The 27,764-nt window shown below is 43.6% G+C and overlaps 1 protein-coding gene across 1 annotated transcript in view; it reads right to left on the bottom strand.

The window, feature by feature from the left end:
• The window catches only part of RPA1 (replication protein A1), a 105,094-nt gene that overhangs the window by 17,798 nt on the left and 59,532 nt on the right, over positions 1 to 27,764 (bottom strand). Inside the window, exons 8-14 of the mRNA XM_068270077.1 lie at positions 22,325 to 22,427; positions 11,367 to 11,435; positions 11,059 to 11,251; positions 10,837 to 10,976; positions 7,586 to 7,734; positions 6,014 to 6,143; positions 2,542 to 2,718 (exon numbers count right to left, since the gene is read on the bottom strand). Of these exons, the coding sequence (XP_068126178.1) occupies positions 2,542 to 2,718; positions 6,014 to 6,143; positions 7,586 to 7,734; positions 10,837 to 10,976; positions 11,059 to 11,251; positions 11,367 to 11,435; positions 22,325 to 22,427 (961 nt within the window). The remainder of the gene's footprint in view (positions 1 to 2,541; positions 2,719 to 6,013; positions 6,144 to 7,585; positions 7,735 to 10,836; positions 10,977 to 11,058; positions 11,252 to 11,366; positions 11,436 to 22,324; positions 22,428 to 27,764) is intronic.

The following is a 27,764-nucleotide window of genomic DNA, read 5'->3' as shown; positions in this document are numbered from 1 at the left end:
ACTGATAAGTACCCTCTCATAATGCAAACGGTATCAGCAAAAACAGCATTAATTTAGCAACAAGAAAAGGGGGGGTGAGAAACGTAGAACTGTTAGAAATTATAGCGCCTGTGCATAGAACAAGCTGTTTGATAATTGAGGCACACAAAGACACAGCGCGGACATCTGTACTAATACAGCACAGATTCAGTTTTGTGGTCTTTATACAAGTACAAAGACTTCTCAGAGGAAAATCTTGGCAGGAGATTTGAGCTTTATATCTGGGATTTTGGATCAATGACAGAGCGAGTGAGCCGTATTTAAACAAGATCGTTCAGCAGTTACTTTGCGCTGGAATGAGGAAGGAATTTTAGTTAAACTGCCAGTCCCAGAGCTGTTAGGGAGACTGCACAAGCGTGCCTCATTTATTAGCCATGCCAGGGAAGTATCGTTAAGATACAAATTTGGGTAAGGCGCAGAAAATACAGAACAAACTACCACCAACACCGTCACCACTGCGGAAAAAAAAAAATGTTTTAAGAGCAAAGCTGTTAAGAGATAAATCTGAGCAATTCATTTTTTCAGAAGGATAAAAGGTAATCGCAAATCCGGAATCTGAACAGGACCAATCAGTTTTCAAAGCTAATGCTGCCTGTACACTAAATGCTCTATCTCAATAAGCAACAGGCAGCACCCCATATTGTTTAGTGACACTGAGCGCAGAGCTAAATTACAGTTTCCTTTAGTGAATTTACAATACTGGAGGTTCCAGTCAATGCACCCAAATACAGTGGGCATTATATTTATTTTTTGCTGTGCTAAACTGTTGCACAAAAGTTCCCAAAGCAAACCAGCAGAGAGGTTTTTGAGCTGTTTATACAGCCAAACATAGGGCAGGTCAGCTAATGTCAGCGTTAATTGATAATCAACAGCAAAAGTAGCCCATTAGTATTTCCACATAGAATGGGTTAGTGGAGAGAGAAACCAAAATCTGAACGATTAAATACTGCAGCTACATTTTACATAGAGCTTCCAAAATGCTATATTCAACAATATAGTACATGCAAACCAATGGGTCAGTCAGACAGCACCATGGCCGGATAACAGAGCAGCCCTAATCCTGCACAGGGGGCTTCTACTGCCAACCTGCCCCCTCCCCTTTCCAGCCCCTTGGTGCCCCCCCCCCCCCCGTTATGCCATTGTAACCCCAAATAAAGTCCGCGACTGGCTCGGACTACAGCGCAAGCGCTGTCCTGGCTGCACGCCTCCTTGATAACGCTCCAGTAGCCAGGAGTGCTCTGCGAGTGCACTTGCAACACACTCTGCTATGGGAGCACAATCAAGGAGTATGCAGTTGGGACAACGCATGCACTGTAGTAGTTGGGGAGACAGTGGCACAACGGAGGGAACTGGGAGGACCACAGATAATGGGGGGGGGGGGGGGGGGGGACTGAAAAAAGCCCCAAGTAGAATTCAACTCCCCCCACATCCACCTTCAAGTACACCTTAAGTGACAGGAATATGGAGGCTAACAAAAATAAATGGCGGCCTCCTTATCCCTCTCAGTTCAGGTGTACTTTAATGTACACTTTCAGCCTTACTAGCTTCTCATCAGCATTGGCTGCTGTCACAAAAGGGGCTCTGCTAATCCTCAGCGATTCCCAGGAGTTTGGTTGGACCTTGTGGTTCAGATACCCAGCCATTCTTCCTTCCAACCATGCCTATGCTGGCCGTTGGGAGCGATGGCCAGCATCCTACTGATGAGATCGGCAGCAGCTGCTGATGAGGTCATCACCTGTCCTTTGCAGAAATGCAGTCTAAGCCAGGGCTTCTCTCTAGACCTCTTTTCCAGAGCACTGTGACTGGCTCACAGTGATCAGGTCAGGAGCCAAAGAAAACGACTCCTGACTGATAGGAGGAAGCTCAGCTGTCACATGACAGCTGATTTTACTTCCTCCAGGAGCAGCGATTAGCTCAGGACTGCAGTAAGCCACAGTACAGAATCTAGGCAGCAATGAGTTAGAGAGCCACAGATGTGGTGTAGATTCTACTTACCATGACCCCGAACCGGTTAACAGAAAGCCTGGGTGTTGATAACTTGTTGCACTGTATGCCATTAAACTATTTGTTTCTAATTATAGTAGACCTAAACCAGAAGGAAAACAGAGAAATGCATCCTGTATGTATTTAGAATTTAGCCTGTCTAATTCCCCTCATCTGTACACTGTAATTTGATGTCTCAGCTGTGTCAGCTCAGGAAACTCCTCCATCACCGCAGAGCAGCTAGTTTGTAAACACAGGATGTTAATAATATGTCTGCTTCCATGAAAGCAGTAAGTAAACACTGCAGATTTATTGCAGGATATGTATTAGTTGTGAAAAACATTTTTTTTCTTTAAAAATCATTACGCTATTGCTTATTTAGAGCAGAGAGAAGGTTCAGTTCAGGTTTGCTTTGAGGTACATACACAAACATTAAGCAGGCGCAGGTTATACTGAGTGAAATCCTGATCCTGTGGTGAACTGGTTCTGTAAAACTCACATTTCCAACCAGGAACTCACCGAAAGAATAAGGCGATATTTAAAATTGGGAAACTCTTTGTTGCACTTCTCACAGCGGAAGAGGCCATTCTGCTCGTCTATAACTTTCTTATTGCAGTCCTGTGAAGGGCAGGCCTGATAAAGGCAATTCTCCTTCCGAAGAAACACGGTGGTAGCAATGCAGCTGAAATAGTCCGCCTGAGTGTGACAAGGGAGAAGAGACGTTCTGTCACAATCTAGAACTTTCTAAAGATCATCGCATATATGGGCATCAAGATCACACACACCTCACATAAAAGGTCAGAAGCGACATGTTACTGATAAAATGGCTTATTTTCTCAAGCCTTGTACATGCTGCAGATGCTGCTCCCAGGCTCCATTAACTCAAATGAACTACTAAGGCAGACCATTTCACAGAAATTAATTGCATCACTTTCTCAAGCTGAACAGTGTCTGCAAGCAGAAGCGGAATGGATTTGCCTCTTTCTTGTTCTCTACGTGCAGATTTCATGCTCCTGCACACAAGTTACATTTTACCTGAGGTAACTGGACAAAAATAATTAAAAGACTTAATTACTTGATTTTGTATATGATATCTAAGAGGTGTCGTATTTGTACTGCAGTAAAGTTCTCAATCCAATACTTCACCGAGTGTTGTACTGTGGATCACGAGACGCTGGTAAGGTACAGCACCCTGTGAGTGGTACGTACTTCATTGTGTTTTACTGCAGACTTAGGACTGTGGATTGGCACAGCTTTTATGATGTAGTGCAATACTTTTGTCTAACAAACTTACGATCTATATCTACTCCTGAATGTCACAACATTATGACAACCATAATTTGTACCCTCCTATATGTCTAAGGTCGGGTTCACACTGCACCGCAAACGCAGTGTATGAGTTTTAATGGCGTGGTAAGTACATCTGTTGACAATGGCCACTGTCTGTGTCGTCACCCCTCCGCCGGTACTTCTCGTCACCAGCGCCATTCCCTTCTTGTCTACTGCTCCAGTGGATACCAGGAAACATGGGGTTTCCTGTTTGTTGAAAGAAAAAAAAAACCTAGTGAATCCTACCTAGCAACAGAGAGGATTTTCTCTGTTGCAAGAGGATTCTCATTGGTTCTTTTGAAAACTGTCAAGAAGCCCTATGTTTCATGCTCTCTGGAACGAGTGGCAGCACAAAATTTCCGACAGGTATGTGTTTTTCCAACCGCAGGGAGCCTACCACAGGCTTCCATTTGTGGTCCGGATTGGGTTGTGCATTTGTGTTTCGTTAAGCGCATCCTATTGAAAACACAGGATGCATTTGCTGTCCGTTTTGGCGTATAATTTTATTCTGTTAAAAAACACAGCGTTTTTTACTTAAATTTGAGTGGGCCCTAACTATAAAATTCAAAAATCGAAAATTGCGCAAAAGGTGGATCAGCGCAACACCAGGCCGCCTCCGAATGGCCTCCAATCAGAGATGCGCTGAGCCCCCCCAGGAACTACAAACGCACCTTGAACCCAAACAGAAGCTCTGCATATACACCAAAAGCATGGCTGTTAAGTGGGAGCAGCTGACCAAAAACGAACTAAACTAGTACATAGCAAGGAAAGGAAAATCACTGGAGGATGTTGGTTTCCTGTAACCTGGGGGCTCAGCGCATCTCTGCGCAGGTGGGGCTTGCACCCTTTTTCAGGTAGGCACTGGTCTGTTTTTGAGTAGCGCCGCTCATTTCCTTGCCATGTACTAGTTTAGTTTGTTTTTGATCAGCTGCTCCCACTTAACAGCCATGCTTTTGGTGTATATGCAGAGCTTCTGTTTGGGTTCAAGGTGCGTTTGTAGTTCCTGGGGGGGGGGGGGGGGCTCAGCGCATCTCTGATTGGAGGCCATTCGGAGGTGGCCTGGTGTTGCGCTGATCCACCTTTTGCGCAATTTTCGATTTTTCAATTTTACTTGGTAGCGCACTCAGGCTATGCATATACATAGGTTAGGATTTAGTTAGTGTTAGGCCCCTCCCATGGAGGATTGACTTCTTCGCAGTGGGAAGGACGAGTACTTAATAGGTTGCATGTAAGCTGTTACAGGAAACCAACATCCTCCAGTGGTAGAAAGGTCATGTGTATGCTCGGTGTGTATTCGGCTCCACAGGTGGGGCTTGCACTTTTTTGCAGGTAGGCACTGGTCTGTTTTTGAGTAGCGCTGCTCATTTCCTTGCTATATAAAATTCAAAACCTCCCTAATACTAGCTCTAACCTTAACCCTACTACAATGGTACTGATTAGGCCTGCACGATTTTAGGAAAAAATTGAATTGAGATTTTTTTCAGACAAAAATTGCGATTTCGATTTTTTTTCACGATTTTCTTCAAATCAAGCCTTAGCATTAAATTCAATGTGCAGTAACATTTACAAACCTGCATTGACAGAAAAATGACATACTATGAAATTGATAGTATGATGTCATTTTCTGTCATGTTTATAAAGGTTACTGCATTGTGAATGGATCAAAACTACTAGCAGCTATTAATAAATGCAGAGCTGAGTACCACAGCAGATCCTGGGCAGTGGATGGTGATCCAAGTTGTTTGCTCCACAGGACAGTGGAGAGATAAAAGATCCTGGGCAGTGAGAGGTACACAGTGTGACCATGGGAGACAGGGTGCAGAACAGGAGTGCCTGATGTGCGGATCCCTCTCCTCCATAAGCAACGTGCTGGCTGCATTACTGTGCTTAGTGCCGCTCTGACTCCTTCCAGCCAGAAGGAGGAAGCATGCTGCGCGGCCAACACAAACAATTTCACGAATGGAACCCTTAAAATCATAAGCATAAAAAGCCCGCACGCATAAAATTTTACGCATGAAAAAACGCCACTTGGACATTTAGGAAAAAGTCTTGCCGCAAATCTCGATATCGATTTTAAAACGATATATCGTGCAGCCCTAGTACTGATACTTATAGACTTGCACTTACATGAAATAACACTTCATAAGCCTGAAGGATTGTTTCTTGGAAAGCAGTGAAGTTCACCATAAGGACTCAATAATTGGGACTGGAAATACTTGCAAATGTTGATATTAGAAAGCTGGCCATGTTAGTTTCAGGTAGTCCGCTTACTCCTGGGTGAAGATAAGCCTTACATGCAAGTATTGGACGTTCAGTTAATGTTACATGTAGTTGTGTGTTATAATTATTTTTTGTGTGTTTCACAGGGCTGTGGAGTCGGTAAAAAAATCTTCCGACTCCTCAGTTTATGAAACCACTGACTCAAACTCCGGGTACCCAAAATGGCTTGACTCTTTATTCGAATACTTACCAGGGCTGTGGATTTTGTACAAAAATCATCCGACTCCTCAGTTTATGAAATCATGGACTCAGACTCCCCAAAATTGCTCCAACTCCTCGACTCCAACTCCACAGCCCTGGGGTTTCATGTACTGGTTTCCAAGTTTTTAAATAGAAGAAGGGTGGAGATTACAAAACAACCACACTACTGTGAAAGCCGTACCTTTTCTCCATGGCCCATATTTTCATTCTTAACTTCTAACAAGGACTTCCAGTTTGTATTTCCACCGCCACCACCTCCACGGGACTCTGAGATGGACGTCCCCTCTAATACCTGCCCCTCCGAATCAAACCTTGGAGAAAAGAGTGCACATCATAATGGTGCCAAAGCCTGACAGTCAAAGCCCCACAAATATCACATCTGTACACACAAGGGCCGCCTGCCAAAAAGTGAACATACTTCTGTATGAAGACTCAATGTATAGAATGTGCACTCCAATGCTTTTAAATATTTGCCTTTATTACAGAAGACTGCTGTTAAAAGTGTAATACTAGCAATAACATAGTAGAATGCAGTCAATTATTCAGGATACCCACTTTTACGTTCAATATCCTGATTTCAGCATCAGAAACCCTTCCTATATCTATATATTGCTGTATATTGGTATGCAACCCTGCCCTCCCAGTGGTGCTTAGCCCAGGCTATTTAGCTATGCGGTATTCTCCTCCCATAGCCCTCTGGGAGATCAGGTATATTTTCTGGTAACTTTAGAACTCAGCAAACAAACATTCGGCACAGGTCACCTGCCAGTACTAAAGATGTTGTCGCCAGTGATAACTTTCAGAAAGTAAATCAGGTAGAGGAAAGATTGTACAATGGGGAAACACCAATTAAATGATTTATAAATGAATATTGTTAAAAAAAACAATTGTTATTTTTGACTACAGTTCCTCTTAAACTGATGTCAATCAAATGGTCATCAGATCATCTAAAAATCCTGTCAATTTAATTCAGAAAAGTGTTAAATTGGGAGAATCCGTTTTACAGTCTGCAGTTTTTCTACATTGCAGCCTATCTCTCCCATGCCAAGCTGCTAAATGCTATTCCAGCCCAGCAACGGCCTCAGTGGGGATTGGTATCGGCATCAAGCAAAGCGTGGGGGGAGAGGAGCCTTTCATAAAACATGCGGAGAAGACTCGGGTTTACACAGCATATATTCCTCAGCATTTATTCCCAGCACAGAAAAATAAATGATGGCAGGGCTATATCTTCCAGCTAAATCTGTACAAAACTCTACATGTGTCTGTCTATAAGCATCCACCTACGTAAGAGATTATCAGGCAATGCACAAATATAAAGCACTGCATAGCAGGCCATTTTGTGCAGTAGTTAAGATACAGGACAAACTCCCCGGCCATCCCAAGGCACTATATAACTTAAAGGAATTTGTGCAGAGAGCAAGGACTAGAACAGAACCAGCCAAGGGACTTCTAGGGCTGGTAATGTATGCTTCTGTTCTGAGTCTCTTAAATGCAAGACTTGCAGTTTTACCTTCAGCTAGGTTTTGATGTGCTAGCTCTGGGAAATCATCACACAGACATTCCTCCGGTACTAAACAGGTTAAGCTCTGCAAGTGCAACATTCTAACTTTTGACATTGCCAGAGTGCCCACTAGTGTCCAAACACGGAACTGTTTTCTGAGAAAACTGCTTGATGTACACCCATGATCTGCTTTGGCTGCCCGCTTAGTTTAACGCTAGACTGGTCATTGTAACATCACAGTCTGTGGCCTACCATCCTCTGAGCTTGAATGCCTCAGGAATATCTGGATTAATCATGAAGGTGCTTGCCGACAAGACTGACAGAGACCGCCCTCCGAAGTCAGACAGCCGGGCTCCCTTGATTGCAACAACAGGTTGCCTGGAGCCATCAAATTTATCTGCCTGTTTAAATGAAAGGAAGAAAAAAAAAAGGGGGGGGGGGTTTAAATATTAAAGTGCAGTGAAATCACAGTTCTAAGGCATATATAAACATAGTTGTAAGATGGGGAACTATACCCTTCCAGACTGCAGCCTGACAGGACAACTAAGCCTAATAGGTGCTGGAGAGAGAGCATGCCAGAGCCCCAGATTACAGAGATAAAGATGTATAGATTTCAGTTCTTTCTGATAAACTATAAAACAAACTACTCTTGGTTTCTTCTGACATGACTACACATCAAAATGTTCAAATAACCTGTTTTGTGTAACAAGATCGCAATTCAAAATTCTGTTTTTTAAAAATGTGGTCATCCGAATAAACTAAGCTGAAGGAACTAATAGCAGGCTCTTTAGTAGTGTTGGTGTTTGAATTCAGCACCTATCAACAGGACAGGGTGCATTTCCTTTTACTCCAATACTTCATTTTTTTTCCAAGCTGAAGGAAGAAGTATCAGAGTCAAGTTAAAGAGAACCTGCAAGTTAAAGGAGAACCTGGGCGGTACTTAACTCAGGAGGGGGAAGCCTCTAGATGCTAATGTGACTTGCCCTTCCTCCTGTGCAGCACAGATCCAGCGCTGGCTCCCCCAGACAGCAAATTTTTACCTTTGCGATCCCTCACAGATGCAGTATCATCTTCCCCCTTAGGCTCCGAGCCCGACCGATCAGGTCCAATCTACTGCGCAGGCTCCACTATTTCCACCAGAGCCTGAGGGGAAAGATGGTACTGAGCTGGATCCCAAAGGTGAATACTGCCACGTGTTGCAGGCGCTACTGCCAACAAGCTTGTTGGTGGATTTTCAGGGGAAGCCAGAGCTGGATCGGGGCGAAACACGAGGACCAGGGGAAACCTCATTATTATCCAGAATCTTCCCTCTTCAGAGGCAAGGACCCCATAGGGGCACTTTTTTCTGTATGGTATAATGTGGAAACCAGTATTTGAACAGCTATTTCCTTACTCAGAGGTCACCTCAGCTATAGTAGTGTGACTGAACTGCTGCTTTGTGAAAAGCAGAAGGTAAGTGGCTGAAAAGTAGAAAAGAGGAGCAAAAACCACAGCTGACGCAGAGATTAGCAATATAAACACTCTATATCCACTGCCATTATTTTGTCGATATATGCGATCCTAGGTAGATCCTTTACATACTGGAACATTTTCTCCACTGTGTGGGACTAAAAGTAGTTGCTAAATGCTAGCTAAGCAAACTGGCATCCAAAAAACACAGTAAAAAAGCAATTTAAAGGGAACCTGATGTATGCAAAACAAAAAAAAATAAATAAATAAAAATGCAGCCGTCCTGTGACTGTGCCGTTACCAAATAATCCTCCGCTTCCCCACTGTGGCTCACTTTTTTTTTCGCCGACTTACAAGTCGATGTCCAATGCGCTTGTGCACGTCCTGCACAGTATAGATTTTCTCGTACTGCGCCTGTGCAGGACGCGCTCAGCGATGGGAGTGTGTGTGAGTACACAGGACGGCTGCAGGGGGCTGGCAGGAGCCCCAGGTAAGAAACATTTGAACATTGAACATACTTCAGGTTTCCTTTAAGTGTACAGATTATTTAAGTGCACAGTGTTATTTAACATAAAGGACGGATGGATTAATGTACAGTAAATTCAATGACAGCCTGAAGCTTAAGTACAGTTAGCTCAGGGGTAGGGAACCTTTTTGGCCGAGAGAGCCATAAACACGACATATTTTAAAATGAAATTCTGTGAGAGCCATACAATATGTTTAAAACTAAATACAAGGTAATGTGTACATTTTATGCAAAACAAACACTTTAAGTACAATAAGTGTCTGCATTCTTTAATAACGTTGTTATGCAGTTGCAAATGCAATCTCATTGGCAAACTATTTCCCCACAAATGCAATCTCATTGGCAGATGCAATCTCATTGGCAGACGATTTCTCCACAAATGCAATCTCATTGGCAGACGATTTCCCCACAAATGAAATCTCATTGGCAAACTATTTCCCCACAAGTGCAATCTCATTGGCAGACTATTTTCCCACAAGTGCAATCTCATTGGCAGACGATTTCCCCACAAGTGCAATCTCATTGGCAGACGATTTCCCCACAAGTGCAATCTCATTGGCAGACGATTTCCCCACAAATGCAATCTCATTGGCAAACTATTTCCCCACAAGTGCAATCTCATTGGCAGACTATTTTCCCACAAGTGCAATCTCATTGGCAGACGATTTCCCCACAAGTGCAATCTCATTGGCAGACTATTTCCCCACAAGTGCAATCTCATTGGCAGACTATTTCCCCACAAGTGCAATCTCATTGGCAGACGATTTCCCCACAAGTGCAATCTCATTGGCAGACGATTTCCCCACAAGTGCAATATCATTGGCAGACGATTTCCCCACAAGTGCAATCTCATTGGCAGACGATTTCCCCACAAGTGCAATCTCATTGGCAGACAATTTCCCCACAAATGCCTATCTCATTGGCAGACGATTTCCCCACAAATGAACTCTCATTGGCAGAAGATTTCCCCACAAATGAACTTACCAGACTGGATTGACCTCCTGAACCTGGAGTGACTGCGGCGGCTCCTGTGGCGGCGGCTGCTGCTGGCTTGTGCACTAGTGCGCTCCGGAGCAGTACCTATGGGTGCGGCTGCCTCCGGGTCGCACGTCGTCGGGTCGGCTCTTCCCCCCACCAAGCTGCCTCAGTTCCCGCTGGCTGCGCCGATGTGTCACACGTAACGTGTGACATCACTTTCACAGGCAGCGCCAGCATCAGCGCATCCATCTGGGTCGGGCAGAAAAGGCGTTCTGGCGCGGGAGGCGGTGCCGATGAAAGAGGCACACATAAGTACAAAGACCCGGCATGGAGAAGGGGGGCGGGGCGGCGGGGCAGATTAGTAAACAGGCTCTCTGGCCGCCCTGTCACACGTCTTTTAGCGAGCCAGAGAGCCATACGCAGGCATGAAAAGAGCCATATATGGCTCGCGAGCCATAGGTTCCCGACCCCTGAGTTAGCTGATGGAATGTATTTTTTTCTGAAATAAAGTAAAAAACAAAAAACTAAAAAAAAAAAAAAAATAACTTACATCTTCGCCCCACAATGTTGTTGCAACCACTTTGCCTGATGTGTCCATTAAATGAATAGTTCTTTTTGAGACTTCCCGATTGTTTGATTTTATCGTCACTTTGGTGACATCTTCAAAACTCTTACAAACTCCAATGATATCTACAAGAAGGCAGAAACAATATAATGAAAACTCAGCCTAGATAAAAAGATCCCGGCTGTCCTCTTCCAAATGTATACCAACCTATAAGCGTGTCCTTATTCTTGTTCTCCAGCTCAGAAATAGGAACAAAATCAAACTGCACCGTGGGGACCTCAGAGGAGTCCTCACAGGGGATAACAGAGGTTTCACTGTTGAAGGTCATTTCATAGTCATTCTTTACAGCTGTGTACTGCTTGTTAGCAATCTTTAAAGTTCCTTTGGAGAAGTAGTATACCTGAAAAACAGACAGCACAAAGTCAACAGGAAACCGTAAACTCACACTAAGCAAAGCTGCTAAAGAGCAACAAGGCAGAATTAAATACGGATATGGAACGGATATGAAAAAATACCTTGTTTACTTCAATAAGTGTGAAAAATTTGTCAGCCTGTTCATTGAAAGCAGTGGCCCGGATCTCGCCCTGTAATAATAATTGAGATAAAAAGGTTAACTGCAGGGGAAATAAAAAAAATAAAATCACAAAGTACTATCTTTCAAAAAATAAAAAACAAAAAACCCCATCTCATTATGGGCTATGTCTGGCATATGGACATCCCAACATTATCACTGTGCTCCTTTGCAAAGGAGTTTGCTTTGAACCCTATATGCCCTGATGCAACCTTAACACCCTCAAATATCATTTGCTGCTGCTGATTGTGAAATCCCTTATGCGGCCCAGTCTCATCCTGACTTTGCCTCCTGCGGCCCCCAGGTAAATGGAGTTTGAGACCCCGGCTTACACTGTTGTCTGCTTTTCCGAGGCCATGCCTTTCTAAAGCAGCTATGCCAATCAGTGTGTCATACAAGAGTTTAGCATGTATACTTAGTTTGACTAAACTTGTCAGTGGTTGATAAAGATTGCGCATCTACAACTCCTTCCATAAAGGGAAATTGAAGTGAGAGAGATATGGACACATTCATTTCCTTTCAAACAATGCAAATTTCCTGGTTGTCCTGCAGAGCGCCTCTAAAGGTGCCCATGCATCTGATAATGTATGGACAGATCAACCAAGAAACAGAACTCTCTGATCCAAGAGATCTGTTGGCTGTCCATACAATGCAGGTGGGATTCACAATCAATTTCAACAAATGTTAATGTCCCCTTCAGTGCTGTGTAAAATGCTCACCTGTCCCGCTGGTACAAGTTCCAGCATCTCCTCCTCTCACCCAGGTTACCAAGTGCCTGTGGGCACTCGGTAACTTAGGTGACACCGGAAAATGCCAAAAGTCGCGACAGTGGGAAGAGTGAGCATTTTTACATGGCACGTGCCCCGGGGATGGGGGAAACATTTTACACTTTGGGGGACAGTGGCAGGGGTCTGTTGTCATATCGCAAACCCTTACCGCCGCAAATCATTGATGCATCACATGCTTGTTGCGGATTGGATGGCAATATTGCTAGATGTATGGCCAGCTTTTAGCCATAAACCTTGAACAGGGATATATAGAGTAGAGGTTTCTGAGAAATCTGACAAGATTAGCTGTGTGCTTGATTCAGTTGTGGGATTCAGGTACTAATGATACCAACGTGATTAGCAGCACAGCCAGGCAACTGGTATTGTTTGAAGTGAACCTGAACAGAGTAAATATATTTAAAATAAACACATGATGTACCTGCAAATGAATATTACATACTTACCTCACCGTCCGTTCTTCTCAGAAGCTCACCATTTTCCTCTAACAATGATTTCTTAGTTCTGACAAGATTGTGTCAGAACTGAAATTTTATCAGTTGAGGTCAGTTATCAGTTGCTGTCCGTTATAACTGAAAGGAAAACTGGATGTGCAATGTTATGTCCATGTTTCCCTATGGCTCAAGTGGGCGATATTACAGTTTAACAGTGTGCTGACCCATTAGCTGTTACAGGGTCACTGCCATTTTTAATTTGGAGGAGGACAGAGAATTCCATTGATCACAGTGGATAAACAGGACGCAGGAGAGGAGAAAGATTGAGGAGCAGACTACATGGGAGGCAAGTATGACATGTGTATGTTTATTTTGACTTTTAATTTCCAGTTCAGGTTTGTTTTAAAAGGAAATAAATATTGCAGCCTCCATATACAGGATCTTTTCAAAAAAATTTGCATATTGTGATAAAGTTCATTATTTTCTGTAATGTACTGAAAAATATTAAGACTTTTATATTTTAGATTCAAATACACACAACTGAAGTAGTTCAAGCCTTTTATGGTTTTAATATTGATTTTGGAATACAGCTCATGAAAACCCAAAATTCCCATCTCAAAAAATTTGCATATTTCATCCAACCAATAAAAGAAAAGTGTTTTTAAAACAAAAAAAAGTCAACCTTCAAATAATTATGTTCAGTTATGCACTCAATACTTGGTCGGGAATGCTTTTGCAGAAATAACTGCTTCAATGCGGCGTGGCATGGAGGCAATCAGCCTGTGGCACTGCTCAGGTGTTGTGGAGGCTGAGGATGCTTTGATAGCGGCCTTAAGCTCATCCAGAGTGTTGGGTCCTGCGTATCTCAACTTTTTCTTCACAATATCCCACAGATTTTCTATGGGGTTCAGGTCAAGAGAGTTGGCAGGCCAATTGAGCACAGTAATACCATGGTCAGTAAACCATTTACCAGTGGTTTTGGCACTATGAGCAGGTGCCAGGTCGTGCTGAAAAATGAAATCTTTATCTCCATAAAGCTAACTGAACAATTATTTGAAGGTTGACTTTTTGTTTTAAAAACACTTTTCTTTTATTGGTTGGATGAAATATGCTAATTTTTTGAGATAGGAATTTTGGGTTTTCATGAGCTGTATACCAAAATCATCAATATTAAAACAATAAAAGGCTTGAACTACTTCAGTTGTGTGTATTTGAATCTAAATATATGAAAGTCTAAGGTTTTTCAGTACATTACAGAAAATAATGAACTTTATCACAATATGCTAATTTTTTGAGAAGATCCTGTACCTCTCACTTCAGGTTCCTTTCAAGGCTCTGGCAGAGACCAAATCACCCCTGAGGCCATGGCTCTCTCTACTGACCCCTCACATGGGAAACAACTTTGTCGTGCGCCACTAGTTAGCCTTCCAGTCCCATAGCAACAGACATGTCATAAACCTACAGGCTAGTGACGCATCTGTATAGTATCATGTCCTGAGGGATCGAGTCCCGATGTCTGTAATTCTATATGTGTGCATAGCTTTACACACAATACACCAGTAGAAACAGAAGCCTGCAGCTAGCTGCAATACAAGCCCACTGCTAAAAACAGGTTCTTGTTTTGTTTTTTTTATCTTGGAAATCTAAAATATCCTTAATATTCCATATATGAGATAATGTAATATTTATGTAATGCTCCACCAGCTGGTCTAACTGGTAAGATTTGTAAGTATAAAAACTGACTTGATACCGAAGAGAACATCAAGATCTACAGTAGTTATCAGTCACAGTTTACCCTTACAAATAGTACTTGATTGCTACAGTAATTCAATACTCTTCTGCTGACAAAACCATACCAGACTGATGGTAATATTTATTCTATTCTAAATTTATTAGAATATTAGTAGCTAGACCAGGCATGGGCAAACTTGACCCTCCAGCTGTTGAGGAACTACAAGTCCCACAATGCATTGCAGGAGTCTGACAGCCACAGTCGTGACTCAAAGGCAAATGCATTGTGGGATTTGTAGTTCCTTAACAGCTGGAGGGCCAAATTTGCCCATGCCTGAGCTAAGACTATCAAGCACAAACTTTGGTAATGCAAATATTTTGTCTGAGCCAGAAAACTGACTAAAGGAAGGAGGGGGGAGGTTAGTGGTTGAATACCTACCATCTTTCCTCTAAAATAATACATCCCCTAAAATAAGAAACATCCCCCGAAAATAAGACCTAGCTGCACCCCCCCCCCCCCCCCCCCGACGATTTACCTCTCCTGCCCCTCTCCTCCAGAAAGTTGGATCCCCCTGCGGGCTGTGGCTAATGCTGTGCATAATTCAGATGCATCAGCAGTGAGGGCAGCTAAACTTGAACAGTAACAGAGCCCATGTACATGAAGTGATCTCTGTACTTCCTGCAGAGGGCAGCACTGTTTCTGTATAACTTTAGCTGCCTTCACCGCTAATCACAGTTATGCACAGCGCTAGCCGCAGCCCACAGGTGGATCCAAGTTTCTGGAGGAGAGGGGCATACATAGGGGAGGTAAATTGGTCGCAACAGCGGCTGCATGGTGGCGAGGGATGGTTATCAGCTACTACTAGCTAGGGGATCTGGCTATATACTTAGAGGATCTAGCTATGTACTGGGGGATCTGACTAAAGGGGGATACTGCTATGTACTGGGGGGATCTGGCTATATACGTGGGTGGAGGGGGATCTGGCTATGTACTGGGGGGGGGGGGATCTGGCTATATACGTGGGGGGGGGGGGGATCTGGCTATGTACGTGAGTGGAGGGGGATCTGGCTATGTACTGGGGGATCTGACCAAAGGGGAATCTGGCTACCCCCACAAATATAAGACCTCCCCGAAGATAAGCCATAGCACATTTTTTAATGAAAAATTAATGACAGTGTCTTATTTTTGGGGAAACAGTATATTAATCCATCCTAATTACTACAGATTACATGATGGACCATGTCCAGTTGATTTAGGAAAAACAATGATTTATCATATCAATTCCTAATGCATTAAAAATAAAACAATATGCCTTTAGTTCATAATAAAGATAATTAACTAATTAGCAGAAGAATGCACGTGATGTGTGGGCTACAGCAGGCTTTGTACCGAATTTGATGACAAAGATGTCACCATTGCGATTGCTGCCCAGGCTCTGGGATGACTCACCCACCCCCTCTATACCCAGGGCAAGGAGAGCTAATTATTTGATAACAGATTTTTGTTCTTGCATCAGAGAAACAACATCTGCACATAAAAACATTTTAGTCACTTTGCTTTTCTGCAAGTGCCCGAGAATAGAAAGCATGACGACTACTTTGTATCTCAAATGAGGTTAGGAGGGCAAACACAAATCAAGCAGTCTGTCACAACCCAAAAAAGAAGGAAAAACAGAAAAAAAGGCAGCATCTATCAGCATCAGACCTAACGAAAGATACAAACTAGTGCGGTGAATAATTGGTATGGCGTCGGTGCGGGTGGGGAAGGAGGGGTGCAGACCTTGAATACTCCAAGAGTTTTAATTACACACATCCTGGTTTTAAGAATCTGAAAATGTGCTGTTGTGTTTTAAAGTAAGATCACTTACAGGAGTGTACATAATAGCAATGGGAATCAGCCTCAAGAAATTGGGAAATATTATAAAGAGCTAACAGCAAAATAGAATAAAACTTCCAGCCATTTATCCATCTTATGCAACTAAATGAATTCAGACAGGACTCCATTTAAAATGAGGATAGAAAAACCTGCTTATCAGTGAATCTATTCAGGTATAGGCATGAAACATTTAATAGATGCATCAGAAGTCTGCCAGCAACACCAGTCAGTCAGCCACTACACTGCTAATGTAGTTTTATGAGAGAGTCTTTCAGCTTAAAGTAATACAGAACACAGTTTTCAGACTGGCTGGACTGCAGGGACACACATACATTGTATATAATAAAGCTAATGCCTTCCCTTCCCTTTTATATATGCTTCAAGCAAATCTTTAGACGTAACCTGCACCACATAGACCTAAATTGTGAGGCCGCAGGAGCAGTCCAATAGATGGGCTTGTATGTGGGGGCCTCCCAAGAAGGCCCCTTGATCATACCTTTCCTTATTGCCCAGCTCACATACCCCCGTATGTGAGCTGGGCAATAAGGAAAGGTATGATCAAGGGGCCTTCTTGGGACCAGTTGAGCAGGAGCTTTCTGCTAATGCTCCCTCTGGAGATTTCACAGCCCTTCACACATTATACTGGCACACGTATATGGGTGTGCGAAACTAAACAGACAGCACTGCTAAAATGTAACATACACACAACGATATATGTATAAAACTGCAGGAATGAGCCCAGTGTCCTTTTAAAAAGAACCAGACGCGAACAGAATATGGATCTCCACTGAAAACTAATCTAAATGCGACATTTACTCTCCAGAAATGTTCTGTGTCATTTAATCACAGTCTTATTATCTTGGTGCAGTTCAGGAACACCCCTTCACTATATATTAATTTAACCACTTAGGAACTTCTGCCAAGCTTTTCTGCATCCTTGTTTACAAACACCTGCAAACATATGTAAACACTTGGTTCTGTTTTCTATTTTTAGAAAACAGTTAGTATAGCACCATCTTGTGGCCAAAAAGTAAAACTACTTCCAAATACACCATTATACACTTACCATAGAAAAATTAAATGCATTTTCATTATTTTTTAACTCCTTTACCCTTAACCCAAAATAAAATATCACCATAAATTGTACTAGGGACACAATTTAAACATTATAATAACTGGGACAAATGGGCAAATAAAATGATTTTTTCCTCCTCTTCCCTGTAAAATGCATATAAAATATAATTTAGCATAAACTACTGCCCAAAGAAAGCCCAGGTTATCCCGCAAAAAACAAATAAAAAAAGAATCATTTCAGTGTGACAATTAGCGATAAAGTTATTACCAAATGAATAAGAAGAGCTTTTGAAGGGGAAAAAACCTGTGGTAGAGAAGTGGTTAATGCCTGATTTAGCACTTTTGTTCCTTCTGTTATAGATATATGCCACATAAAGGCGTCAATTCACCAGAGGTTACCAACCTATTTATCTCTTGGGAGGTAATTTACCTCTTGTGATATCTCCAAATAGCAATTCTCCAGAAGTATAGGGGAAAATATCGACAGAGAAATGCAAGAGATAAATGTGAGATAAATAAGTGATAGTTAGTAGTTAGTTTTTCTCCAAATCACAATTCACCAGGGAAGAGAGGGGGTGTGGCCATTCGTTATTTTTTCATCTCTTTATCCCCTGAATGAACCTGGAGATATCGTGGTTTTCACACAGCAGCTGCTGCTGTGGAAGATGGAGCCTTTTAAAGGGACTCCGAGCTCAGCGAAAAAAGTAAAGTTGTACTCACCAGGGTCTTTCTCCAGCCCAGTGCTGGTCGGGAGGTCCCACGCCGGCGTCCTGGCTCCTCTCCTTCACCCCGCTCCGGTATGGCTGACAGGCCGCAGCCCGGGCGACACTCGGTGGAGTGTCGGGCTGCAGCTTCCGCGTATGACGCGGATTACGTCACACGCCGGCCGCCTCGCGTCATCACGGCGGCCGGCGTGAAAGTACTGCGCATGCGCGATTAAAGCGCGCATGCGCAGTACTTTCACGCCGGCCGCCGTGATGACGCGAGGCGGCCGGCGTGTGACGTAATCCGCGTCATACGCGGAAGCTGCAGCCCGACACTCCACCGAGTGTCGCCCGGGCTGCGGCCTGTCAGCCATACCGGAGCGGGGTGAAGGAGAGGAGCCAGGACGCCGGCGTGGGACCTCCCGACCAGCACTGGGCTGGAGAAAGACCCTGGTGAGTACAACTTTACTTTTTTTGCTGAGCTCGGAGTCCCTTTAAGCTTACTCTGTTAGGCCTGGTGCACACCAAAAAACTGCTAGCAGATCCGCAAAATGCTAGCAGATTTTGCAACGCTTTTTCTTATTTTTCTGTAGCGTTTCAGCTAGCATTTTGCGGTTTTGTGAAGCGTTTTTGGTGTAGTAGATTTCATGTATTGTTACAGTAAAGCTGTTACTGAACAGCTACTGTAACAAAAACCGCCTGGCAAACCGCTCTGAAGTGCCGTTTTTCAGAGCGGTTTGCGTTTTTCCTATACTTAACATTGAGGCAGAAACGCCTCCGCAATCCAAAATCTGCAGCATCCCGGGAGTATGCGTTTCTGCAAAACGCCTCCCGCTCTGGTGTGCGCCAGCCCATTGAAATACATTACCCAAGCGTATCCGCAGCCGCAAGCGGATCGCAAAACGCAGCCGAACCGCTCTGGTGTGCACTAGGCCTTAGAGCTTGCATCTATTATGAGGAGACAAAGGCGCAGGAGGAGTGTCTGTTTAATCGCCCCTCGTATTTTTCGTGAGAGAACAGTTCTTGATAATTTTACTGAGACAGAGGTGAAGAAGTTCAGACTCACTCGTGATATGATTTATGATATGATCCGGCAGTAAAAGGCGGGAATACTCTGGTCAGGTAGTGGTAAAACTCCGCCTCCTACCCACAATGCTTCACTTTCAAGCTTACAGAGAGGAAAAGTATCCCATGTAAATCATTAATACCGATTACATAACTCTCTGCTTTCTCACACTTTCCTCATGCATATCTCTCCATTATCCCCTGCTATCGAACACTTTTCTCTCTGTCCTCTCACACTGGTGAATTGACTCCAGAGTGTTAAAATACCTCATGAGATAAACTACCTACCTTTTTTCTCTTAGTAATTCCTCTCTGGTGAATTGATGCCAAAGACTTTAGTTGTCTGGTCAATACATTCAGTTACTTTAAGTTAAATTATTGACTCAACTACACATACAGCTCCGGCTGTGTGGCACATGCATACTACCCTGGCAAGAGAGCACACAAGGACTTTAGTACAAGCCATGACCCCTAATTTTAGCCCCCAAAAATTGCCTTATATTGGAGTACTCAACTGCAAACAGCTGTTACCACTGTGAATACCTCACTGTGAATACCTCACTGTGACAGCAGTTTAGGAGAGGAAGCGGATCCTTACAATGGACTAGCTGCAGCATTTTCGCACAGCAAGTGCAGAGGTCAGCTATAACCTTAAAGAAAATCTGTAATGAAAAAACCTCCCCTGGGGGGTACTCACCTCGGGTGGGGGAAAGCCTCTGGATCCTATTGAGACTCCCCCCCCCCCCCCCCCCCCCAATCCTCCTCGGTCCCACAGCGGCGAAGAAAATCCTCCCGGAGCGGCGACAATGTAAATATTTACCTTTTGGCTCCAGCGCAGGATCCGCTCTTCCCACGGAGAAAGGCGAAAATAGCCAATCTCCGTCGGGCCGCTCTACTGCGCAGGCCCAAGTCTCCTGCGCAGTAGAGCGGACCCGACGGAGATCGGCTATTTTCGCTCATCTCAGTCAGAAGAGCCGCAACTGCTCCCCCGCCGGAGCCAGAAACGGTAAATATTGCACAGGCTGTCCGATTTGTTGCCTATGCGTTCCGGGGGCTGCAGCGAGACCGCTGTGGGACACAGGAGGACGGGGGAAGCCTTGATAGGGTCCAGACGCTTTCCCCTACTGAGGTGAGTACCCCCCAGCGGAACTTTTTTTCAGTACAGGTTTACTTTAAAAATCTTAAAAGTTTGAAAACTATGATGTAGAATTTGCCCTTACATAACCCAGGAGCTTTAAAATTGTATGTGCAAAAGGTCCAGCTAGAACATATGCCCTGCAGTGTCTCTATTAGCCAGTCCCTGAGATCTGTAGTCTCATTGTGAAAATGTGTGTCTTCCCCATTCATCAAAGTCAAAGCTGAACATAAACCATTACAAAAGTCTGCCCTGGTTGCAGAGCATGTAGGATGCAACAAAGAGTCCCTAGGTGTCTGCACTATATGTCTGCTCATAACACGTATGCTTACCAAGGTTTCATATAAGACTGGTTTAAAGCAAACCTGTACTGAAAATAAAAAGTCAAAACAAACACACACAGGTCATACTTACCCCCGGTGTAGTCTACTCCTCAATCTCTTCTCTCCTGCGTCCTGTTTGTTCATTGGCATTGATGGAATTCTCCATTTTGAAAATTGGCATTAACCCATAACAGGTTCCTGGTCAACACACTGTTACACTGTAATTTTACCCGCTTGAGCCAAAGGGAAACATGGACATTACCTGGCAGATCAGCGGTCCTTTAAGTTATAACTGACAGCAACTGATCTATAACTGACAGCAATTAATATATTTCAGTACTGACAAAATCTTGTCAGAACTGGAAGGAATCGTAAGAAGAAAATGGTGAGCTTCTGAGAGGAGCTGATGGCGAAGTAAGTATGTAATGTTCATTTGCAAGTACACCATGTTTATTTTAAATCATGTTACTCGGTTCAGGTTCACTATAAGTATACAACACTGACAACCCATGTTTTTATTGAAATATGCAAGAAAAAGCCTACTGAACTTCGAAAGATTCCTGTTCATAGATTTCATATTGCCCATCTCATTTGGCATTAGCATGCTAGTAGGTTAAGGCATCCCAGAATCTTGGTCTGCTAAGATATGATGTGAGCAGTGATGAGCAGCGCACAATCTCACTCATTCTGGCACAACTTCAAAGTACATGAGAATATAGTCTTGACATTCTAATATAAGAGTTCAATATTCATGTACCGCAAGTAAAGCAGAAAAAAAGTGCACAGGTTCACAGAAGTACAGGTAATGGTGGCCTAAGGAATTTATTTTTCATTAAAAGGATACATCCCCTCTCCCCCCCAAAGAAAAAGTTCCAATCACCTGGGGCTTCTTCCAGTCCCTAGAAGTCTGTCAGGTCCCATGCCATAGTTCTGCTCTGAGCCAGGCCTCTGCTCTCCCCTCCAGAAGATCGCGACCCACGGCTGGGTCGGGATCTTCCACGCATGCGCATCTCTAGAAATCGCACTCCCGTCGCCAAGAGTGTTCTGCGTTGCACAGTTCAAAGAGGATTGAACTGCAGAAGCGCAGTGCGCCCTCGGCGACAGGAGCGTGATCACAAGAGGTGCACAGGTCCCGTCCCAACCATGGGTCGCAATCTTCCGGAGTGGAGAGCGGATGTCTAGCGCAGAGCGGAACTACGTATTTGGACCTTTCCGACTTCTAGGGGCTGGAAGAAGACCCCGGTGAGTGAAACTCCCCCCCCCCCCCCCCCCGGATGCATCCTTTAAGAATTTCCACAGTTCCTGCCACACACTGCAAATAAATCTTTAAATCTATGGAACCGCCACAGCAGGGGCAGGCTGGTGGACCCCCAGGTCTCCCCTCAACAGTGATCCCCGAGAGCAGTGCTTGCAGCATAGCACACTCACTGCCCTCCTGTGTCCTTCTGCCTTCATCTGCCACTGGGGCACCTGTTCTGTGACCTGCCAGCATGTATGTAGTTACATCACATGTCGCTGGGTCATGGAGAACAGGTGGCTAGCGGTCTTTATTGGCTGCCCCGCACAAGTTTAATTCAGTGTGCGTATGGGCAGGCCTATGCTTTTCATCTTGCACAATGGACATTGAGAAAGGGCCAGCAAAGTTATAAAACCATTCTGCCACATTGTATTATTGTATATGAAATGCACCAACAACAAAAAAACCTTAAGCACAGCTTGCTGAAGAGGACTGCACTCAGTATTCAAACTTTGTTCATTTCAAATGGACCACTTACACTCTCATCCACCATCTCTATAGAAAACAGCTTGCCCTCCCCACGGGAGTTGCTCCAAGTGCGGATCTGACCCTTGTTGGTAACTCTGGCTCGTATTGTCCACCTGGAAACAAGGCATACACGTTAATGTTTGGCAGGTGAAAATCATACAAATGCTGCAAGAATCACCCTGCAGTCTAAGTATGGAAGTCAGCCAAATGAGGAATGTTATTAAAAATAATTGAACAGACAAGGGGGGGGAGGGAGGGATTTGCTGGCATAAGGAGTCTAATGAAGGGATAAAGCAGTGACTTTAAAAGCAAAGCAATAACAGTTTTGTACCACAGGAAGCTTTTACAGATTTCAGCGCAGCCAACAAATCTAATCAATCGCAAGTAGCTTGCAAAACACTCCTTTCTCTGAAGCACCACATAGCTTGCGTTCTGGAAGAAAATCCGATATTCCAGACAAGGCTTAAACTCAAACTACCACAGTGGAAATGGGCTAATGTGCAGATAATATGTGCTACATTAATGTTTGTGCTGGGAAAGAGTGGGCGGAGGTCACATCATTCAGACTACAGATGGTTTGTGTGCACAAAGTTAACAAGGGAAGATGAGAAAAAAAACGTCCATAATCAAACAATGGAAAATGTACAAAAATGCACGTGATCAGACTGTAAAAGTAAATTAAGTGTCATATTTAAAGTGATACAAGCAGCTCTTTTTCTGCAGTTTGTCCTAGTTTCTAATAGCTGCAGGAGCTGCCATTTTACCCCTTCCCTCTGCTCTCATTTATCCAGAGGAAGGTGTGAAAATAATCACAGTGACTTCTCTAAACTGAAGTATGGTGTCCTATCTCTCCCCCAGCTGATGAAAGCTTTTGTTTTCTCAATGCTACAGCTAATTACAGCAGTCCTTATCTGCCTGCTCTTTCTGCGGACTGCAGGCTCCGGCAGTAACCTCTAACAGACATTTACATGTAAAAAGATGAGGTAGAATGAATTTTTTTAGATGAGCCACATTGTTAGCATGCATTTTTTATGTGCTGTTGAGATGCCCTGGGGTTAAAAATGCTGCTCATTTCACTTTAAAGGGAACCTGAAGTGAGATATGAGGCTGACATTTATTTTATTATAAACAATACATATTGCCTGGCTGTCCTGCTGATCCTCTGCCTCTAATACTTTTTAGTCATAGACCCTAAATAAGCATGCAGATCAGACGTGTATGACAATCATCTGACAAAATTAGCAGCATGCTTGTTATATGCTGGGTACACACGTTGTTTTTCGTGAGATTTTGCGACCCAATCGTTTTTTCGGCACGATTCCGCACTCGATTCTCTCATCTTCATTCATTTTTCTTATCTTTTTCCATTCACCGCTATGAGATATTGAGTGCGGAAACGATCGGGAGCAATATCGGACATGAGGGATTTTTTTCTATCTGATCCAGCTATTGCATGGAAAATCGTACCGTGTTTACCCAGCATTAGATGTGCGAATCAGACACTAATAATGTCAGAATGATAAGCAAGACTGCCAGGCAACTAGTATTGTTTAAAAGGAAATAAATATGGCAGCCTCCATATGCCTCTCACACTTCAGGTTCCCTTTAAAGTGTACTTGTCATAGAAAAAGGTCACCTGCTGCTAGAGAATTCTTTGTGAAGGGGTTGCCATTTCTTCATTATGCTCATTGTCTAGTTTCACTGGTCAGTCAGTAATACAGCCCCAAGGCTATTGACCGGGCGTTTCATGCAGCAGTTTTTGGGAGCCACCCAGCGCTAACTACACCTCAAGACCATAGATTGTCAATGTAATGCAAAACAGCTTTGATCTAGTAAGTCTCTAGAAGTTCACCAGAAAAATGCAAAGAGTAACAAGAAAAATATGGTGGTTCATAACTACAGTACTAAGCAAGCACCACGTCTCAATGTTCTTAGCGAATGCTGGTGAATAGGGCACATCACCACAACTCTCTGCATGCTACTGTAAAACACCATTTAAAGAGTTGCTTTTTTTTTTTTTTTAAAGGAACAGACTAATGCACTGCTATTCACATTTTGATGTAGTAAATAAAACCCCAATCAAGTACACATGGCGCAGGACAACCACCGCTAAAAATAGCGCCGCCTTAGGCAGCAATATTAAAAGCCACAATTAGCGGCAATATTAATAAGCATTAATTATGGTGCACGATAAATAGCAGGCGCCCAGCAGCGCTATTGTGCACCATAATCAGTGCCGTTAATCAAGGCTGTTACTCTTGCCGAGGTAGTTTAGAGGGTTAAAGTTAGGCACGGGGAAGTTAAGTTTAGGCAGGGATGGAGGTTAAGAGTTAGCCACCGGGGGGGGGTGCAAGGGGGCAGGGGATAACGTTAAGCAGAGCCGGGAGGGGGGAGGCTTAGGGTTAGGCATAGGTAGAGGGAGGGTTCTGTGTGAGAATTGGGTTAGATTAGGTCATAGTAAAATATTGGAAAAGATTACAGATATTTTACTATAGGCTTTATGTAGTGGAATATCTGTAGTGTTACCGATATTCTACTACCGGCAGTCTCGGGCACTTTTCGTGCACTATTTTTATAGGTAGGCAAATAAAACCAGAATTACACCTTAACATATATTTACATAAAATATGTCCAGGCAAGTTTACAAAGATGGTTTCACTGCTTAGAATCTCTGCAGGTCTCTATAAAAGCAGCTACTGCTCCTTCTCAGCAGCTCAAGTGAAGGCAAATATTACTTTTTTACCTTTCAAATGCAGCTGTCACCCAATTAGACCGCATTACCTTTAAGGCAGTCTTTCTAAGCGTTATTGCCTAGAGGAGCCATTTTAAAATTTTCAGATCTCAGGGAACCTCTGCACAGAAATATCTACAACGTGCGTTTCTTTGACCGAAAACCATGCATCATTTTCCCAATTGTCAAAGCTTTTCCAGTTACATTTTCATGCAGGCATTATCTTTATTTTGCTATACATAACAGCCTACCAGCATTCATGAGCCTACAAATGGCAAATATGACCCCCTACTATGTCTGCCCCCTACCAGCACCATTTCCCACCTCTTTATAACTGGTGGCCCTGTTCCCCCACAGGTGGTTATTACAGTAAAAAACTATATTAACTTAAAGGAAATGTAAAATTTCCCCCCAGTTTAACTTCCCTAGGACTTCTTCTAGTCCCCTGTAGTTTGTCTCCCTCACCGTCATTCCACCTATTACTCCATCAGCTTCTGCCCTCAGAGAGCTGCATGCGTGGCCCTCCAGCTTGCTCAAACGCACTCCCGTTGTGGGCGTTTTGCACTTGCTCAGTTCGTGAAAATTGCAAGGAGGTGTGCTCTGGGGGCCTCGCATACATAGTGGCTGGCAATTAGCCAGCTTACCAAGGGCTACGCCGATCAGAGCTGAACAACGGTGAGGGACCAGAACTACAGGAGGCTAGAAGAAGCCCTAAGCACGTTAAATTGGGGGAAAATTTTTACTTAAAGGGTACCTGAGAAATAAAAAAAAATGTTTTATACATACCTGGGGGCTTCCTCCAACCCCCTTCAGGCTGATCTGTCCCTTGCTGTCCTCTTCCACCAGAAAGCCCAGTATCTTCGCCAGTCGGTGCAGTCCAACTGGCAGACAGTACATCCCGACTAGCTACCAGCCTAAATGGGGGCTGGAGGAAGCCCCAAGTATATATAAAACCTTTTTTTCCCCATCTCAGGTTTACTTTTAACAGGAACTCCAGTGAAAAAAATGTAATAAAAAAGTGCTTCATTTTAACAATAATTATGTATAAATGATTTAGTCAGTGTTTGCCCATTGTAAAATCTTTCCTCTCCGGTTTACATTCTGACATTTATCAAATGGCGACATTTTTATTGCTGGCAGGTGATGCCACTGGAAGTAGCTGCTGCTTGCTTTTTTGACAGTTGGAAACAGCTGTAAACAGCCATTTCCCACAATGCAATGAGGTTCACAGATCGGAAACTGCCAGGACCATGGTCCTCACAGTTTCCTGTGGGAGGGGTTTCACCACAATATCAGCCATACAGAGCCCCCTGATGATCTGTTTGTGAAAAGAAATAGATTTCTTATGTAAAAGGGGGTATCAGATACTGATTGGGATGAAGCTGAATTCTTGGTTACGGGTTTTCTTTAAGATGCAATCGATATCCGCACAATGTTTTCCAAAAATCCAAAAGTTTATTTATTCAGGACGTATCCCAATCATGTAAAAACGAGTACTTAGACTGACATGTTTCGAACCATCCCGGTTCTTAATCATAGCCATTTTTATGACTTACATCCACATGGTTTTATAGGGGATGGTGGGCGGGACCAGGAAGTGAGACAAACCAGCCAATCCCAACAAGGATGGAGTCAAAAGGTCTGCACACTCCGAAAAGGGTCACCACAGCAGCCTCTATAACACATTTAAAATTTGTGTTTAAAAACCTACAATTATATAAAAGACCAGAGAACAGGGAAGCGCACTTTAGATGAAGACAGATCAATGTGTAGCAAAACAAAATAATTCCATACATTATGGAATCATTTGACTAAGAAAAGGATATAGATGAAGCATAAAACAAAAAAACAACATCACGGACAAAATGAATAAAGCAGGATGGTTCTTTATATCTAATATATGTGATCTAACTGGTCACTAGAGCTAAATCCCACCTTGCATTCATGCCCAGAGGGGTCCTAGTCCCTAAACAGAAGATCCAATAAGCCTCTCTTCTGCGAATCATGAAGATCTCCCCCTCTTTTGGGTAGAGAGATCCTCTCAATGCCCTGAAATCTAAAGGTGGACATATCTCCCCCATGTTCTGAGCGGAAATGTTTCGCCACATTTGAAATACTACTAGTGAGCCAACCGGCCCCCAGATAGTGTTCAGCAATACGGGCCTTCAAAGGCCTAGTAGTGCATCCTACATATTGTAAAGAACAACCAATACAAGTAATCAAATAAATTACATTCTGTGTGACTACCGGGATACCTCAGGGACTCACAACATTTATTGGCCAGTATGGAGACCCTAACTTGGGAACATAATTGGAGTTGGCTGACGATTGATGTCAAATCTCTGTACTCTTGTATACCCCATCACTTAGCCCTTACAGCACTTCAGTACCATCTTGAGAGATACTCGGACTATTCTTCGGACCTCCGGGTGTTTCTCTGTACTGCTGTAGAATATCTCCTGGCCCGCAATTATTTCATGTTCGACGGCGCCTTCTATCTCCAGAGGTGTGGAGCCTCCATGGGAGCAAAGTTCTCCCCATCCCTGGCCAATTTATACATGGGATGGTGGGAGGAGTTCCACGTCTTTGGAGATGGGGGGCGCCCGAAGGCAGGTATTGCGTGGTACGGGAGATTCATAGACGACATTTTGATCATTTGGGACACTGACCCGACTCATGTCGACCCTTTTATAACTCATCTGAACGACAATAAGTGTAA

This window comes from Hyperolius riggenbachi, chromosome 2, assembly GCF_040937935.1.
Source record: "Hyperolius riggenbachi isolate aHypRig1 chromosome 2, aHypRig1.pri, whole genome shotgun sequence".
Lineage (NCBI taxonomy): Eukaryota > Metazoa > Chordata > Amphibia > Anura > Hyperoliidae > Hyperolius > Hyperolius riggenbachi.
The sequence above is the reverse complement of the archived record's forward strand: the minus strand, read 5'-3'. Positions and strand labels throughout refer to the sequence as shown.